General features: G+C 36.4%; 1 protein-coding gene across 4 annotated transcripts; it reads right to left on the bottom strand.

Annotated features, from left to right (window-relative positions):
* Window positions 1–1243: 1243 nt before the first annotated feature.
* On the bottom strand, window positions 1244–8588 carry LOC148869300 (uncharacterized). 4 transcript variants are annotated; one of them, XM_088972731.1, is made up of 7 exons: window positions 7527–8588; window positions 6570–6880; window positions 5392–6132; window positions 4266–4394; window positions 3292–3495; window positions 2466–2666; window positions 1244–1746 (listed from the first exon to the last, which is right to left on the bottom strand). In XM_088972731.1, the coding sequence occupies exons 1-7, from the start codon at window positions 7789–7791 to the stop codon at window positions 1612–1614; spliced, it is 1986 nt and encodes a 661-aa protein (XP_088828857.1). In that variant the 5' UTR covers window positions 7792–8588; the 3' UTR covers window positions 1244–1611. The 4 variants fall into 4 exon arrangements, with proteins under 4 accessions (XP_088828857.1, XP_088828859.1, XP_088828858.1 ...); XM_088972733.1 differs by having other exon boundaries at window positions 2466–2530; XM_088972732.1 differs by having other exon boundaries at window positions 5392–6126.
* Window positions 8589–12148: the final 3560 nt, after the last annotated feature.

Here is a 12148-nt window from a genome sequence, read left to right as displayed (position 1 = left end):
ATTCAGCACGAGATTCGGACCAATCGAGTAAATATTTATAAAGTTACTTTTTAAGAATTATATTAAAAGGCCAATGATGAAATACAAGAGAAGGTGAATAAGTTTAATGCATATTGAAGTTATTTTAAGACATAAAAAGTTGGGATTACATTATTGATCCGATTGAGTAAACAATTATTAAGTTAGCATTAATATGGAATTTTGGAATTTGTATTCAATTAAAACTTTCTTTTTGAGGAAATTTAGAGGGAGTTCTTTTTTGGATTTTGAGAGGGGGGGAGTGATGGTCAAAGGGATTTTGGTTCTCATTGACCAAGAATTCCATGAGAAAAAGTTTTAAACACTTGAATGAGACAAAAATGTCCTTTTAATAATGAATTGTTATAGTTAAAATGATCATTTCCTTTTTCACTTGTGAAATAAACGAACATGAGTAAATACACTTAACTTGGTAAATTTTTCTTAGAAATCACTTATCTAGGTAAATGCATTTACCCAGGTAATTAACTAACCAAAAAGAGAGCAGAGCCTTAATAGGATTCCATTAAGGAATGAGTATTCTCATAAATTATGAAACTTTTTTGTAGGAACCATAAGATTGATAGTTTTTGATTGATTTTCTCTTAAATATTTAGTGAAGAATTGCTCTTCCTGTTTATTTTGACTTTGGTTCTTTTCTTTAAAACTACTTTGAACGTGATTTATTTTCTACACCAAAAATTGAGAAGAGACGTAGCAGAAGCAATGGTAAAGGAATCTCTACTAGTATCCAAGGTTCTCATCACTCATCACTCACAGCTACCTTCAATGAAGGACTAATATTCCAAGAAATCAGATCAACCCAAAAACGAATAGATAGATCATTTCAGTTTATGAGTTGATTCCCATGTTTTACGGCATTACGAAGGTCAAATATGCGTCTATCCCTGCTTACATTCATCGAGTTCAGAGTCTCAGGCTTGACTTGTCAATTGGTGTGACCGAGAGGAATGCTATGCAACTGTTGTATTCTTTGCCTTACAGAAGATAAAGTTGGCGTCCTTCAAGGGTATAGGTGGGGAGAAGAAAATCATACGTTGCATAGTTCATCCTCTGGACCATGCCAAAGATGGACGGTGATCTTATTGTTGGCAATAATCTCGATCTCCAAATGCTGTTTAAGCATCTTCACTTGATTTTACATTTTTACTATTCCTGTTTGCATTACACTGAAAATAGAAATAAGGAAAATGGCACAACCGAGTAATAGCAATATTTGTTTTTTTTTTTTATGAAACAGACCATCTGAAGCCATGCATTTTCACTCAGATAAATATACAAATATATGGGATTTTCCACTCCTTAGTGGAAAACCAGAATAGCCAGTCAAACAAGCATTACAGAAACAAAACCTCGAAAAGATAAAAAAGGGTACAAACAGAAAAAGGAAAGAATACATGTGAGAGCTCAAAAACCCTAGAACATTAGGGCCTGGCTTCAAGCTACATCTAAAAAATACCCAAGAGAAGAGGGGACATTAGGCTCTTCTCTTGATGTAAGCGGGAAAAAAAAAAGAAAAAGAAAAAGACCCTTTTCAACTATTCAGCACCCTAGTAATACGTTAAAAAAATGCTATTGTTTCTGCAAGCTCTGATAATGGTCTTGTGATGATAAGATTCTGGTTATGAAAGGTGATAAAGCTGAAAGTAAGGCCCTGGGGCACTCCTCATGTGGAAGGTGGCCGCATCCAGATATCGCTACTAGTCTCTGCATCAACACAAGACATGGTAACAGCAAAGTAATTAATTATACAATTTCCCTGTAATATGTTTTCAATACAAACAGAACTGAACAGGAATGATATGTGGGCTAGAAAGCTCCTCCCAATGTCAACCATTCGGTTTGTGCTTAAGGCTATGTTTTGTTGCAATGCAAATAAATTTGCACTGCTGCAAAACTATTGCAATGCAAATGATTTAAGTAAATTCTGACTTATTTTTGTTTTAAATTTTAGCTTATTTTATTTGATTGCAGTACAAATGAAGTAAATTAAGACATGAAACAGAATAAAGTAAAACCCAAAACAAAATTAAATGAGAATTTGCATTTTTTTTTCATTTGCACTCCCATGCATTTGTACTAGTGGAAATTTATTTGCACTGCAACCAAACACAGCCTAAAGACTTGAAGACCCTAAAAGCAAACCAGGATATCTACTATTTGAGTCAGGGGTGTGTGAAGCACTGAAGCTCATCCTTCATGAATCCCAATCCTATGCAAAACGGTTGGTCCACAAACCGAGGAACCAAGTAGTCAAACTCAGCATTCTTTGAGAAACACAAAATTAAAGGACCACTGACTTCCATTTCTTTGCTAGAGTATTTTTTTATTGTTATTTCTTTGCTATAACACTGCAAGAGCACATTTTAACTGTAGCTGCTAATAGTGAGGATGATAAAACAATTTATCTAAGGCAGAATACTTACAGAATTTACAAGCTTTGATGCCATAACTTGAGCAGATTTAATAGAGACAAGTGCATCCTCTGCACCTGCAACAACCAAAACTGGCAGATCTTCAACGGCTTTCAGCAATGATGCAGCACTATGTAATGGGAGGACTGTTTCAAATGACAGTCTAGATATCTCATGAAGTGCTTCATCCCAACCTTCCACACATAATGGTGCCTGATCGATGCATAAGGAAGCAGACAAACAAAATAATGTGGACTAGTCACAATTCATTTCATACCAACTTTAAATGTCCCAAGTAATATAGATGTAATTAACCAAAAAGTACAATCATTTGGCATGGATAAGTGCTGTTATTAGGATTTTAACCTAGTCGTACATAAAGAATTACTAATTATTCAACCACATGTGCACGTACATGGCTGCAAGTTTCATAATAGTCCATACATAATGCAAAGCTATACCTATTTATCCTGATTGGAGAAAGTATGTAAAAAAAAATGAGCTGTCCAATTTTTCTATTTTATTGCCAACTTTTTCATTTGATCAATCCATTTCTAAGCAACGCTAAATAAACAGGAGTTGAATGTTAATCCTAGAAAATTTTGCATATATTGGTTGGACTCAAGTGATTTAACAACTACAACTTCTCGTGTAACTTACAACTTCTCAATCTATTATTTTGCAAACATAGACGCGTATTCAAGCATAACATAGAAAACAAATCTGAATTCCAGATTTTCAAGAGTGACAATTTTGCTTCTGAGGAAATGAGATATGATATTCTAAACCAGGATTTTGTACTCATTATCAATACCAAACAAATGCAAGTAAAATATACCTTATAGAGACTCAAAACCTCAGTGTTAAGCTTGGCAGCATTATACCATGCACGTCTGTTAACCACTTGAGTAATTTCAGTTCGCAGAAGAGGACGGACCAGGTGCTTCTTCCCCAAGGAAGTGCGCAGGAGGATTCTGGCAAAGGCAGGGACAACTTCTCTTGATAGGCTGACACTTAGAAGTACCACCCCCTTAATCTCCACCTGAGATGCAGAGAAAGAAATATGAATGAAGGGGAAGTCAGAAAGTTGGGATTTACCAGTCAAAAAAGGGGAGTTTGGAAAAAAATGGAAGTAGCTATCATGATATTGCCTATTGTGCATTCAATTATTTGAGAATTTAACCTGATCCAGATCTGCTTGCATTAAAAGCAAATACAGTACAATGTATTGTCCATAAAACAAAAGGTGACATCTGCAACATTTTTTTGTTCATTTTTTCCCAATCTAGAAGACAGAATAGAATACCTTTAAACTATTAACAATAAATATCAACATTTTGATTGTGTTTTTCCCAGGAGAATATGGTGAAACTTGAGGTAGATTCCAACATCTGCATTAAGAATGTAGTTCTAACATGGGATAGGAGAACCAAATTAACATTTCAAAATCATTAATATCAATCATAAGCTTTTCAACTTAGCTTCCAAGATAATTTCTATTTATTCCCAAAATGCAAAAAAAAAAAAAAAAAAAATCCTGGCTCTTTAAAAAAAAACTAATCTAATATATAATAATTATGAGCACTTAAAAAAGGCTAAATGAAAAACTGCTTAATACAAGTTCAGGATCACATAGTCACAATGTGAAAGATACTCCTGATTTAGTTTGGACATGATTGAAACCTAATAATTTTGAATCCTTTGTGAGAGTAATTTAAAAAATACCAGTAGGAGAAGGATTACATCTTGTTAAAAAAAAAACAATAACAGAGAGGATGCTTAATTTGTGCAAAAACTTAGCAGATTACTCACATGGACAGAATGTGCAGATTCCCGAACTTTTTGTGCTGCCTTTAAAGCAAGCAGGCCACCATCATCATGTCCGACAAGTACAACTGAAGAAAATCCCATTTCCGAACAGAAAGAAAGGAGCATGTCAACCTGATGCATCAGAATCAAACAAATTAAACCTCACATGGAGGGAGGATGATTAAAAAAATAAAAAACTAGAACATAAGCCTTGAAAGTTGAGGTTCACAAATGCCTTTGACAAGATTATTTCCATTAAATACCTATGTTTTTACCAATTATGAGTTTACAACTACATGTTCCCTTAGCAAACTAAAGAAATCTCATCATAGAATGATCCCATGGGCCCTGGTACAATGTTTCATTCCTTTCTTTATCTTATTTCAATAATGAGCTTTAAGACATTATGACAGCATTTCTTAGTTCTTATTAAATACCTGACAGTTGCAACCGAGTCATAAAAAAGACCTGAGATGCTGGATAGGGTCAGTTCCCTACTGTTAAAATTTTATTAGTTATTAGTGGAAAACCAGTATTATTTGTATAATGCTAGCACCCTCTAGAGGTAGCCAGCCCTAGCTATCTACCTCTTGAATCTTAAATTACAATTTCCTTGAATTTTGCGATCAAGAAAGCTGCAATAGTTCATTGGTGATACATGAGAGATGGCATAAAAATTAATTGTTCAAGAATAGCCATTGATAATTAAAAAATGTTCAAGATGAACATGTAGCATAATTGACATGCCAAAAACTTCTTTGGTATATCTGAATTCTTCTCAACTCATAAGTGGGATAAATAAGCCATAAGTTTCCTTCAAATTAAAGTTTACAAGAACAATCCATTTAAAATAAGAGCACCAGATTGCATGATAGAGTATGGTAGAAGTCCCAGACCAAAATTTTCTTTGTTAACACTTTCAGTAAAACTACCTTATTTCTTGTTGTTAGTTTTCAGTTGCATAATTAATTGTAGTAGCTTGAAACTGGTAATTCCACCAGTGGATTTGGCTCTTAGGACTCCTTTTCAATTTCAAAAGAGTAGACTTTTCTTCATAGACCTTTTAGGTACTACAGAAAATAAAAAAAAATTAGAAAAAAATAAAAAATGATCATGAGTAGGAATTTACCTGCGTCTCAAGCTTATAAGGATTTGGCAATTGTTTTTCTTCCCAGTCCTTCCTTTGTGGCCGGGATGTTAATCCCCAACCAGGTCGGTCAAAAGCTGCAACCGTGCAACCAACCTTGCGTGCCAGGATTCTCATTACATGCCTCCATGAGAAAACTCCCCCTCCAAACCCATGGATTAAAACAATACCAAGTTTCTCAGATCCCTCTACATTTCCCACCAAATTCACAGGGTTCAGCAGGCCATTTCCAGTGTCACCATCATCTAGGGTCAGAACAGGGATCTCTTCGGACAAATAGACAGGTGAAGTTGAGGAGCTGTCCAATAATGGATCATATAAGGAGGAATTATGGAATTGATTACTGATGCTCTTAGGCAGATGATACTGTATTTTGTATGGGATGGTTGAAGACGATCTATCATGTTTTAGCCTTCCAGATGTCATTCTTGGTGAAGTGCAATTGAAATTGTGATCAATAAAGGTAGTGGAGGCTAAAGACCGAGAAGGAGCAGATTCAGAGAAGCTGAGTTTATAATGAAGAGTCAGGCCTTGGCAGGCAATAAACAAGCTATCACTGTCTGCAAGTAATCTAATTGGGAGTTCCTCCTCACAGCGAGCTGTGGATAAAGGTTTCCGCCGTGTTTCACTGTCACTCTTTGGGGTCTTTCCTGCAGAGGGTGTGGGAGATCGCGGCACCTTCTGGTAACTTGAAAACACATTTTTGCATGATAGAACCTGTGACTTAGACAGAGATTTGTAAGGTTATGCCAGTTATCAATAATTTAGAGTAATATGACAAAATGCATAGAAAAAAGCCCATAGAATTTGTCTCTATGGTCAAGCCAATTTTGATATCTGTTACAAATTTTGTCATGGCCAGGCATTAGACAAACTGGATAATCTATTTATGCAGTTGATAATAGTCTCCCACTGTACCCAGACAGCATGAGAAGCTAAAGGGAACATGTTCTTGGATTTCAAAACCAATGTTGTCAGCCTGAGAGGGGTTGACTGGATGCAGACCTAATATTTGTTTTTTTTTTTGGTACAAGGTGACCACTCTCAGACAAACCCATTTTCTCATGCTTGTCAGCTGCAATAGTCCTATTTCAAAACCAAAAAAAAAAATGTGAATGAAAATAAACAAAATTGAGAAAAGAATGCTATGATAATCTTACTGCTTCTGGGTCGACAATGTGGAATAGGAGCTTCCTCCGTGCTCTGCAGCTCGTTCTGTAAGCAACCACAATATGCCCAAGAGCAAATACTAGTGAAGAGAGAAACAAAACAGGCATCCCCCAAGACTTCTTCAAATGGAGCTTCTGCCTTGCCAGAGAAGAAGATGAAGCTTCAGCCTCAATTTCCGAAATCACAGTAAAAGTGCAGGCCTTCACTGATAGAACAAGAATGGAAACAAAGCAGCAGAGTGTGGTTGTTCCAAGATAAGGCCCATGAGAGAGCCCTGGACCATCACACAAAGAATAAACACCTGACGAGAAAGTAAAGTTGAGCAATGACAGGCATTATTTCAAAAAAGGGAAAATAACAGATTTAACCAACCACTAGTCTAATTCGTTTATCTAGAACGATGAGAACTCATGGTGATAGACATGTTTTGAAATTTAAAATTTCAGGGAAATTTTGCATCTACTACAAGAAATAAGAAAAAATAATTACATTCACAGCTTTTAGGGTACGATAAGCTTTGTAGCATGTCGTGAAAGCATTATCGAAAGGAAAAAATTACTAACAAGATTTCTCAACTGATACTGTCTTCAAACATCTTTTCAGATAATCGTCTTAAGTCCATTACTCGGAAAATGAACCAAAATCAACCCTCTAGTCTCTACCACCAAAACCGACTTCAAGTCCAATTTTTCGAAAAAAAAAAAGGTATTAAAAAAATTACGCAGCCTTCATTTTTTTTACTTTTTTGTACAATAGGGAAATTTCTAGCCGGATTTTCAAACCAGAGAAAAAGGAAAAGTAGGAAGAAGGATATATAGAGATGTTTCAAGTGCCTTAAGGGCGTGAGATAGGTTTATCAAGAAACCAGCAACATTCTCCGATCCTTCATGAATGATAGCTTATTAAAAAGAAATTAACGCGAACATGAATAGAGGGGAACACCATACAAGTTATCACGAAAGATCTGATGGCCGAAACAAGAGGAATATCCACCAACGAGCTTCTAAAACCGTATCTCTGCAAATGCTCTCTGAAGCTATAGCATCTTACACACGTGAAACTCGAAGCCAATACAGACGGCACTAAAATGTCTCCTATTGCGACGAGGAGAGGCGCCGACAAGAGCAGAAGTGACGCTACCATCGTCAACATGAAGAAAATCGTCCGAATGCCTCTCCGAATTCTCTCCAGATTCCCTTTTCCTGCAGCCATGCTCAGAATCACCGTCCAACACCGCCGGAAACGGAAACAAATCAAAAGTTTCTCCCAGAATCTTTTCCTCCGGTAAATCAAACAATTCTCGCTCTCAGATCACCGGTAAAGCGGGGTTCCAAAAGCTCTAAAATCAGAGAACGTGATGAAACCCTAGCCAACGGCATGATAGCAGAGGCAGTTTCGTTTTCCGGCGGCTCTCCGGCCATTGTAATGACTAGTGAATGCTGCTGCTCTGCGGTTAAAAATGCAAAATGCTTGGACGACAGGAATTCCTCGAAGGCGCCATGGCTAGGGTTTCAAAGATCACAGCACCCGAACCAGAGGAAAGATTCGATTTCTACTTTCTTCCTTTTTTAATCAATAAAATGTTTCAGCTTTCAGGAGATGCAGGAGCCTGGTTTTATCGTATCGGATTTCTCTCTTCCCCAATTTTATTTTTAAAATTTTACTTCGTTTTCATCGTTTAATTTAATTACCTGTCATTAACAAAAATCATAATTGAAAATAATTAATCTGGCTCCACTAAGTTACACCTGTTAAGGAAAATCTTAATTAAAAAATAAAAACAAAATTCAAACGCTTTTGAAGTTTCGGAAGACATATATGCCCTCAGATGGGAAAACACCAAATGGCGGACTGTACTGCGCTAATCTCCCATGGGCAGAGGGCACAAAGGGAATATGAAAAGAGTTGGGGAAAGTTGAGCAAATTAGAAGAATAAGAAGGGCTAATTTGGTAGTTTCATTAAAATGGAATGTACTTCCCGGGGGCGTGACCGTAAGATAGGTTTTTTGGTCCGGGGAGGAGATCGCGGTCGGGACCAAAGATCTAAAAATAAGAAGGGTCACGTCGGATCCGCTCGGCGCTGACCATGTGGGGCTCACTTTGCCTGTGGTCTGACTCGTTAGTGGCGTGACACGTGGAATCACTGTACAGCACTTCAATGAGAATGTAAAAAGACGCTGTATGCGCAGCCGTAGCGAGAGGCGGGAAGCTTTAACGGTCAGATTTTTCTTCTCCTTTTCTCTCTTTGGATACCGTATCGTGTCGCTCTGACGGTGGTGTCGGTATGTCACATGGATCTCGAGGGAGATTCTGGGCGATACGTATCGGAAATTTACGCCTGTGCGGCACGATTCAGTTTGGCAGAGATGTTTTGACTTTAACGGCTGCAGATGATCAGATACTCGCCTATTGTTCTTTAGACAAATTTAATGTTTTAGGCATAGGATTCAAGGTTCCAAGTAAATACAGATGGGTTGGTTGGTCACGTGTGAGTTGTGACATGTGAGACATTGGGCCATGGCAAATGATGTTGAGGATGACAGGTGGATTCTGACGTGTAAAAATAAAATTCATGACTTGAATTTTCTTTTCCTATTCTTGTTGAAATTTCTCTAACAAAATTGGGAACATCTCCTTATGAACAAAATTGATTAAGGACATAAATGTTCCCAATATTGCCGCTGCAAAAGCTGTGAGGTAGGTGTGAGTACTGACTTTGTGAGAAGCAAATCCGAAATCATCCATGAATTCATGCTAGGGTGCTGTTCTTCGGAAGTAACCAATCCTATAGTTAGATAAGGTTTAGATGTAGAGCTAAACTTGGAAAAATCAGGCTAAAGTTTAGATTAGGGTTAAGGTTGAAAAATATGAACCTAATTTAACTTCGAGTTGGATTAGTATTGAGGCCTAGCCAATTTGATCCAATGCTAGCTTGAGTTGTAGCTTCTTATTTGTATCTATTAATATTTATTAATTTTTTTTTTGTCATGAATCTATTTATTTAGCTATTTATTTATTGGCTTTATGGTCTCGGGTATCCCCAAATTGTGGTGGAAGTGGGAACCGATGCTTGGACAAGTCAGAGATACTACCAATTGAACCGCCATCATACATATATACATGTGTGTATATCAACACTTTTATATTTAAAGGTAAAATTTTTTAAAAACATGACAAGTATGTCCTATTACATATACAATAATGCTAAAACTGAATTTACCTCAACCCTTGAATATAGGGAACAAGAACATTTGACAAAATAAAAGAGAGATTAGAGAAGTTAGACGAACACAAACCCAATCTAAAAAGGATTAGGGTTTTCACAACTTGAGTTGGGTTTAGGTTGACCTCAACCCGGCCTAGCCCACCCGATTTGCACTCCTTACTTAAATGATGGGAATGATAATATATCTAAACTGATTTTTTCTTTTCCTTTAGAAGAATAAAAGTTTCTACTAAACTAGAAGGCAAAAAGGAAAGAGGAGGAGGAAAGAAGGATGATACAAAGGGTATTTGGAAAAACATGGTAAGAGGAATCATGTCGCCATCTCAATTCAGGAGAGGACCCCAAATGGGCCCCACACTAACCTCCGAATTGATTAATGAAAATTCCTCGTATAAACAAGGAAAGAGCAACCAGAGCATGGGAGTCTCTCATTCTTCTCATTTGTTGAGAAATAAATGAAGATTCATTCAAGTTTCTTGCTTGTAGTTTTTTTTTTTTTTTTAATTGTTTTAGGTTGTGGAAAGGCAATTATATCTATAAGATGCCAACCAAAGTTTTATTCTTTTCTTTTTTTTCTTTTCTCTTTTCCCCTTTTGTGTTGGAAATGACTCATTTGTAGGTTTCCTTGTAGCCAATTCTCTAATTTAATAGCCAAACGAGTTGTCAACTACTCAACCTGCCATTATTTGTGCTTATTTTGGCAACCAAATGGATTGTCATAGGCACATAGCCTCATTGAACTAGAGAAATTAAAGACGGAAATGGGGAGTGAAGACTAGAGAAGAGTAAAAGCATTTCACATGGCTTGCGCCATGGCTCAGGAATCTGGGGAAATTTCTCAATTAAGATAAATATTTATGTCATGGAATATAATATTGGAAAATCAACCATTCCTTTATTCATGCAAATGAGCTTTGCTGGTGCAGAGAGAAAAAGCTGATAGTTGCTGGGTCAGATTCTAGAAATGTAAACTTTTTGTTGCTTTTAATTTTTGGCCAGCATGACTCTTGTCTCAACCATTTTGCAGAAAAGTTTGAACTGTCATCATTCCCTCAGATATCCTCAGAATCAAAATTTGGGTCTTTTTATTTTATTTAGGGTTCATTGGATTTAATCAGGTGTCCTCGAGCCTGGCCAGAATAAGCAAATGGGCACACAACAAATGTATGATGCAGGGCTAATTTGGACATGGGATAAAATTCGACTCCACCAAAAAAAAAAAAAAAATTCAATAAGAATGGGGTTTAAAGAATAGGATTTGGACTTTGGATACAAACATTTTTAGTTTGATTTTGCATCAGACTAGGTTTGGTTTGATAGAAACAAGAGAGAAGCAGAAGGTAGTTGAAGGAAAGTTGTTAACAAAACTTGTGAAATTCTTTAACAACTTTCCTTCAACTACCCTCTATTTCTATCAAAACTTGTGAAATTTCTTATGTTCTACCAAACCAAACACAGTTCTTTAACATTTACTGATTGTTTTATTGTTAAATTTAAACTCTTTTTATTAGATTAAAAAATCCAGCATATATATAAACATGAATCTAAAAACCCTTTCTTTAACTGTTCATATAGAATGCATGCATTCATTAAAAATCTGGACAACTACTCGATAAGCTGACCTAACCTGTCCAACAACATCAAAAGCCCTCAACAGGAATCTGATTTACATAATTTCAGCTAAGGGCACCAATAGGGGTCGCAACGGGCTGAGCTTTTCACAAGTTGTTCAAGCTCGATTCGGCTCGGTTTCAGTCGAGCTCGAGCCCACTTTAGTGGCTCGATTATTAAACGAGCCGAACTCGGGCCTACTAGAGCTCGGCTCGTGAGGCTTGCTAACCGGTTCAAATATATATATATATATATATATAATAAAATTATAGAAAATAATATATATAATAAAAATATTATAATTATTAATTATTATAAAGCTTAAAATTTTAAATATAAAATAAAAAATTATATACATGATTTTTATTTTTATAATAAATATATAATAAAATATTTTTATAAAATATAAAATGAGCCAATGTGAGCCGAGCTCAAGCTCAAGGTTTTGGCTCGAATCGAGCTCGAGCCTAATACTATTCGGCTCGGCTCGATTCGAATCCGCCCTTAGGCACTAGTGAAAAGAAGTGATGGCATATAGAAGGATCAACAAGAAATAGGGGAAGGCCAAAAGGGACATAAGTTGAAGTAGTGGGAAATGATTTAAGGTCTCATCAGAAGTCAGAAATAATGGAGTCTTATGGCATTGACAGAGTGAAATGGCATAATAGAATTTATGTAGCTAACCCCATATATATAGTTGTGACAAGGCATAGCTGGGTTGAACTTTCTGTC

The sequence above is a fragment of the Nelumbo lutea genome, chromosome 2 (assembly GCF_056320005.1).
Source record: "Nelumbo lutea isolate HS-2025 chromosome 2, American lotus-T2T, whole genome shotgun sequence".
Taxonomy (NCBI): Eukaryota; Viridiplantae; Streptophyta; class Magnoliopsida; order Proteales; family Nelumbonaceae; genus Nelumbo; species Nelumbo lutea.
The sequence above is the reverse complement of the archived record's forward strand: the minus strand, read 5'-3'. Positions and strand labels throughout refer to the sequence as shown.